The 6,883-nt window shown below is 34.0% G+C and overlaps 1 protein-coding gene across 2 annotated transcripts; it reads right to left on the reverse strand.

Annotated features, from left to right (window-relative positions):
- Window positions 1-515: 515 nt before the first annotated feature.
- Window positions 516-4,423, reverse strand: LOC127796288 (receptor-like cytosolic serine/threonine-protein kinase RBK2). Of its 2 annotated transcripts, none has more exons than XM_052328356.1 (8): window positions 4,150-4,423; window positions 2,698-3,115; window positions 2,336-2,590; window positions 2,084-2,238; window positions 1,720-1,799; window positions 1,495-1,630; window positions 1,269-1,418; window positions 516-989 (listed from the first exon to the last, which is right to left on the reverse strand). In XM_052328356.1, exons 2-8 carry the CDS (start codon window positions 3,059-3,061, stop codon window positions 819-821), a joined length of 1,311 nt encoding a protein of 436 aa, XP_052184316.1. In that variant the 5' UTR covers window positions 3,062-3,115; window positions 4,150-4,423; the 3' UTR covers window positions 516-818. The 2 variants fall into 2 exon arrangements, with proteins under 2 accessions (XP_052184316.1, XP_052184317.1); XM_052328357.1 differs by lacking the exon at window positions 4,150-4,423 and adding an exon at window positions 3,722-4,114.
- Window positions 4,424-6,883: the final 2,460 nt, after the last annotated feature.

Here is a 6,883-nt window from a genome sequence, read left to right on the forward strand (position 1 = left end):
CCAGACAAATTTTTAAGTAAACAAACCAAAGTCTCCTTAATCTTAGAATATTCAAATGAATCCTAGAATATCAAGATAAATGTTATTTATAAAAATTTTAATTTTAATAAGACTTAGAATATCAAAATAAATATTATTTGTAACAGTCTTAATCTTAATAAATATCAAAAAAGTTTTACGCTCATTTATAAGTAAACATACACTCATTCTAGGAAAATTGCGTCTTCGATATTGTATTCAATACAACATTTAAGTTTTTGATGTCTAATTTAAGTATTAGAGTATTTGCGTAAAAATTTCTTAACGCTCTCTCATCATTCATTTTCGTGTAACATACGAGCAACTTGACGGCTATATTTCCATTTAATAAATTCATTGTTATATCCAAAATTGACCACACTTTTAATAAATAAACTTGAACTTTTATGGGTTCAACTCGAATCGTTTATATCTCTGCCCGAACAGTGTTTCCACACTTAATATAAAATATTCAATATAATTGTGACACAATATCAAGACTCAATTACACTAATAATTTGATGCTGTCTCGTATTCAAATTACAAGTAAATGGCAATTAATGAAAAATAAACTCTAAAGACATAACGACCTATTATCACAGTTACATTAAATATTGTGAAACCTCGTATCAAATAATTTGAGTATCTACTAATAAAAAGGATAACGTTTGATCTTATTATTTACAAGTTTAAACGTTTAGATAAGACTTATAGTTTTGCCCGTTACGGTCAACTGCTTTCGTTCTTTGATGCAATCTGAACCCTTTCTCCTTCCGGTCTCTCTTTGGAGTAGAAGAAATTCAAGCTTCCAGAGACGGCTGTTTATGGGGGTGAACGCCATTTAAGTCCCTTGCTCCGCCGTATTCTTCTGCCGAGAAAAGCTCCACATAGTACCGCTTCCAAAACGAAGGCTTCTGATATTTCTTCACCAGCTCCAGGCTGCCATGGCTGCCCTTTAGAAGCTGCACAACCTGCAAATGCCAATCAAGTTGCCGTTTTACATTTCCAGAGTGAATGAAAGCGAGTGCTTAGGGTTTAAAGTTTAGGGTTCGAATCGATCTATAAATTCAGAAGTTCATTAATTTGTCGAGCCAGTTTCCATCTTATCAGAGCATACATTACCACATATAATCGATTATCTTAGATGGCACACGGGCTAAAACTTGATGGGCTTTAAACTGTTTTCGTCTTGTAAGTTGAAAAGAAACACATTATTTACACAATTCTTATGTAATGTAAGAAGAACATGCCTGTCTCATCCGAGGTCGTTGAAGGGAGGTTTGTTGTATGCATAAAGAAGCAGTCAAGATGACGAGGTTCATTTGCAGTCGGTTGTAGTCATCGCCAAGAGAAGGATCCACAAGTTCCCTGATCTTGTTCTTTTTGATCAAGGGTTTTGCCTACATGTAAATCGAAATCCCGGATCAGTGATCCATTTGGAGATTTTCCAACGGGCTGAGCAGAAAGTAGACATACCCAGATGACGAGGCTCTGCTTCGAGTAGTCCAGTGCTCGATGTCCAGTGATGAGTTCCAACAGCAACACCCCGAAGGCAAAAACATCGGTTTTTTCATCTACTATGCCGTGCATTAGATACTCTGGAGCAAGATAGCTGTAATTGGGAAAGAATTTTGTCAAAAGTTTTGGAATTAAAATCTTGTGTATGTTCAAGGCAGATGAAAGTATGGTATGTCTCCTAACCCGAAGGTGCCTTCAAATTTTGACACGGTATGGTGAGTCCATTGCTCTGGCAGCCATTTCGCAAGCCCAAAGTCACAGATCTGAATCAAAAATAGTTATCTTTTAAGGTTCAAAGCCCCCATAAACACCCTAAGAAATGTGTGCTTTACTTCAGGTTGGTTAATTTGGCTATGTTGGGCCTTACAGAAAAGAAAGGCTTTATAAATAGAAATGAATGGCCAGCTAACATTCATTTAGCCGAATCCACATAGTGAGATAAACAATTGATGTGTCATAAAGCTTAAAGAGTTAATCATATGGTATAACAAAATCATCTACAGAAGTATGTTTGGAGAAGGTTCAAACAAACAGGTTTGAAGTTCACCTGAGGTTCAAAGTGTTCCGTCAGCAAAATATTTGCAGCCTTGATGTCTCTGTGAATTATTCTCCTCCGACAACCCTCATGAAGGTACAACAGACCTTCAGCTGTTCCCAACGCTACCTTATACCGAATACTCCAATCCAGCTTCTCCTTCAAACCTATAAAAAGATTGCTTCATTGTTATCCTAGATTAGCTCCACTCTGCTGGAGCATGTAAAATATGAGAAAAATCACAAGGGGAAAGGAGAAACAAACCATGATGAAGCAGAGCAGCTAAGCTTCCATGTGGGGAGAACTCCAGAACAAGGTACATTCCACCTTCCACTCCACAGCCGATCAATTTAGTAGTATTTGGATGATTGACATGGGCCATAATCCCAAGCTCAGATAAGAAGTCCCCAATTCTCTCTTCAGGTGGTCCACGCGTGATCCGTTTAATCGCTATAAGCTGCCCATCTCGCAACTGGCCCTTGTAAACTTCAGCATACCCACCCTTCCCAATCAAATTCTCTACATCAAAAACAAAGAAAAATATTCAATTACTCATAATCAGATCATGAGCAGAATTTCCAAATGGGACATGCAACCATGTATTCAAATTCCCTCAGACTAAAAACCTTGGCTGAAACAGTTGCTTGCTGATTGGAGTTCAGAGAGGGTGAAGATCTTCCACTGAGGCCTAAAATAGTTTAAATCAGCATCGACAAGAGGATTCGTCACAGTGCTGATGTATTCTCTCATGCTTCTGCTAAGCCTCCTGGACAGTTTCAGGACACTACCAGGATGTAAGGTGGCTAAGGACCTTTTTGATCTAAATTTCAGTAGCCGCACCAAACCATGCCATCGAGATGCAGATTTGGAGTTTGGTTGAACTTCAAATTCAGATGTGCTTGCTTTTGAAGAGATTGTTTCAGATTCTACAGTCCTAAAGTAGTCCTCAAGAACCCCATTAGGGGAGTATGTGTCTTCTTTCCCCTCCATTGCCAAAAAATCACAGCTCCTTGAAGAAAGATACAAGTTGCAGTATGATCAAAGCTGCAAAGGGCATAGAGGAAAAGTGCATATATAAGAAAATCAACAACAACTTGCATATATAAGAAAATCAACGCCAACAACTTGCTGAGTCTTAATCTCACAAAGCTAGAATTGATTACATGAATTCGAATTGGCCAATCATCTCTATTTATGGCTACTGCCAAGTGCATACATAAGAAATCAACAAAAACACACAAAGCCTTAATCTCACTGGGTGGAATCGGTTACAGGAATTCTAATTCGTCAATCATCTCTATTCATGGTTCCTGCCCAGTGCGTAGAGTAAAAGTACATATATAAGAAAATCAACCACAACGATAGCATATCAAGCCTAAATCTCACAAGGTGAAATCGGCTTTGTGAATTCTAATTAGCAAATCATCTCTATTGATGTCTACTGCCAAGTGCATACAGAAAAAGTGGGATCCTCTGCAGGAACTCTAGTTCACCTATTATTTCTATTTGCGGCTATATCTTCGTCGTTTATAGTTCAAGCCACACCATACACAAGGAAATTGTAACAAGAAAATGGCATAACTTGTTCACAAGCATAAGCAGAAACAGATACAGAAAACAGAGTATTCTATTTCAGAAATCTGGCTGTACCCAGATAGTAGAAAATCAACCAATTTGATGAACAGCTACAAGCAAGCTGCAAAAGCGCAAAATCATCGAAGAGTTTGAACTTCAAAGAGAGCCTGAGAAAATTGAGAAATAACCCAAGAAATATGCACCAAAGGAAATAAATACAAGGCGTTCACGCCAAGTTCCAGAGGAATCCAGACTCGAATCAGACAAGTTGCGAACTGTTTTCTCTTCTTCCTTGGCGAGAAAGTCGGAAAGGAAATTGAAGCAAAAAACAGAGAGAGCCAGAATCAAAAAGTAAGGGAAACCCAGAAGAGATAGATACCAATGATGCAAACCCATCAACTGAAACTCGACAAAGAGATCAAAAATCGAAAGTGAATGGTCTGAGGAAAAGGGGAAGTGAAGGGGAATAAGAGAGCAAGAGGAATCTGTGATGTCTGTCTTACCATGGAAAGGAAAACTGAGCGTCGTCGGAGATGTTCGCTCTGTCAAAGAAACACAGCGACTGAAAAGCGAAGGCGCTGCAATCCAGACAACCACCCTCTTCAATCTCAATCCCAATCCCAATCTCCAATGAGCTTCAAAACTCCAACGCCCCTTTTCCCAGCCTCTGAGCCTCTTATTATTTCTAGGCTCCCAACAGAACGAGAAAAAGAACTGCAAACCGAGGGAGAGAGAGAGAGAGAGAGAGAGAGGGAAAGCAATTTTAGTTTTCTTAGCTCTGTTTGGCAGCCAGGAAAATCATCAAATAAAGTCGAGAATTTTTGTTTAATAAGAAAATAAAATAAGAATGGATATGTTTTACACTTTTACCGGGAACCTATCGGTTATGTTTTAAGAAAATAATTTAATGTCGATTATTGTTAAGTGGGTCCACTTGGTAAATTTTTTAAAATAATTTAATTTTAAAAAAGAATAAATAAAAAAAGTCCAATGAGCTGTCGAGAAACTTGAGAATAATGATGTAATAACGGTAATATTGTAAATTTATTAGATAATAATTTCGAATAATATTGAACGAGTCCAATTAGTAAAACTTTCAAAATATCTTTATTTTAAAAGAATAATGATATTATTACGTTGTGTGCAAAAATTTATTAAAAAAGTATAAAAATTTAAAATAACTTTTTTAATTCAAAGATGTCATTTTTCTTAATTGGGGTTTTATACAATACGCAAATGATAAAATTTTTTTGTTTGAAAGTAATTTTGACACGAAAATCTTAATTTTAGCAAAACTTAAAGACTCTTTTATAAAAAAATAGACTTTTATTTTAGAAAATGTACCTTTTTGGTGTTGGTTTCAATGCGATATTTAACTCTTCAGTATTTGATTTAAGTATCGGAATATTTATATAAAAACTTATTTAACGCTCTCTAATTATTTATTTTCTTATGAATTTTAAATAATTTGACGATGACATTGTGTTCGAATGAAAGTAGATATATTAAACGAAACGATTCAAATATTCTCGTGGTTAGATAAAAAAAAATGATATAATAATTAAAATAAGATATTAAATTGAGCGAGAGACTGAAATGTCTCATCTATCCAATCAACCACAAATAATAATTTTTTTTATAGTATTATTTTTGTTTTAGACACTCCTAATTGGGCACGGGTCATGGTCACAAACCATATAAATTTTGACCCAAGACCTTCGGGTCAAATACAATCAATTAAATTTCGAAATTAAAAAATAGAAAAACAAAAATATTGGCCGACAGCCATGACTAACCGACGATGTAATGTGGAGGCATATAATAAATTGTATCATAATTAGAAGTCCAGAGGAGTGCCCCATAGGTAGGTCTCCGACCTCATCCTCCATTGACATTGATTATTACGGCTCTGTGACTTCTATTTTCTCAGTTTCAAACAAACAAACAAACATCTTCAGTTTGAGAATTTAAAAAAAAAAAAACAAAATAACCGAATCAATTGAAATGTCAAAAATGACGTTGTTTTTGTATTTTATTATTATTATTTTTATTTATTGGTTAGTTTGATTTTTTATATTTTTTAAATTTTTTTATTTGTTCAGTTTGAGAATTTATTCGAATGAATTTTTAACAAATGTTCGATTTATTCAGTTTGACAGAATATTCTTTCCGATATATATTTAGTTTCCAATTTAGACTGAAACCAAACCAAAAATGGAAAAGAATATTTTTCTAAATTAAGATGGTTTGAATTTTAAATTAAAGTGATATTTTAATCCGAAACCGATCCTATTTTCTAATGTAGACATAAACTTACCAGTCTTACCCACTCTACTTTTAGTTATAATAATGTATTAATTTAGGTAGGTGTTTGGCAATGCTGAATTGGAATTCAATCATAAAGCAATACGAGTCGGAATCATATTAAAATTATCTCAAGGTAATTAATTGCAATCAAGACCCACTTGGCAAAACCCCCAAGCAAGGAATTCATCATGTAGGCATCAATTGGTTTTCATCTACAAGCAAGATCACCAATATATATATATATATATATATATATTACTAATAGTGTATATCAATCTAAAAATAAATTATTTTTAGATTTATAATCTCAAACAATATAAGTCAATTTATAACAATGAAGAAACATTCAAAAAAATAAAATCATTAAGTTATTTCTAAAAATAATTAATTTTATTTTGTCGCATATTTTAGTAAATAAGTAACAAACACGTGCCATTTCATCTAGTTTAGATTTGAAGAATTAGCATTAGAATCTAATTTTTGAATCCTAATCTTGGATAAGTATAACCCGACACAATCATATTTAAAAACAATTTCAACCCAATGAATTTGTCACGAACTCAAGATACTCCCTAGTGCAAGAATCTCATAAATAATCTTAGATTGTCAAATTTGCCACTAATTCAAGATATTCAACTCTATAAATCTCAAAAATAATGCGGAGTTTCTCAAATTGCATCGCCTATATAAACATCAAAATCTTCACAAACAAACTAATAGACTCTTATTACTCATTATTAATTTATTCCACTAATTTGAGTATATAATATTAAATCAGAGAAACTAACCCCACTATAGTCAACTCTAAATACCATTAGGAGAGAGAATCTCACTCGAACGGGAGTTAAAAAGAATTATAATTATAAGTATTTAATATGTTAATTTTATATTTAAATCATATTTAACAATTTTTAATGGGTTCTTTTGTTA

This window comes from Diospyros lotus, chromosome 3 (assembly GCF_014633365.1).
Source record: "Diospyros lotus cultivar Yz01 chromosome 3, ASM1463336v1, whole genome shotgun sequence".
Lineage (NCBI taxonomy): Eukaryota > Viridiplantae > Streptophyta > Magnoliopsida > Ericales > Ebenaceae > Diospyros > Diospyros lotus.

Coding starts and splice junctions, on each gene's coding strand:
- LOC127796288 (XM_052328356.1), bottom strand. CDS start 3,061: ATGGAGGGGAAAGAAGACACATACTCCCCTAATGGGGTTCTTGAGGAC. Junction 2,591..2,697: donor AAGCAACTGTTTCAGCCAAG/GTTTTTAGTCTG, acceptor TTTTTGATGTAG/AGAATTTGATTGGGAAGGGT. Junction 990..1,268: donor AACGACCTCGGATGAGACAG/GCATGTTCTTCT, acceptor TGGCATTTGCAG/GTTGTGCAGCTTCTAAAGGG.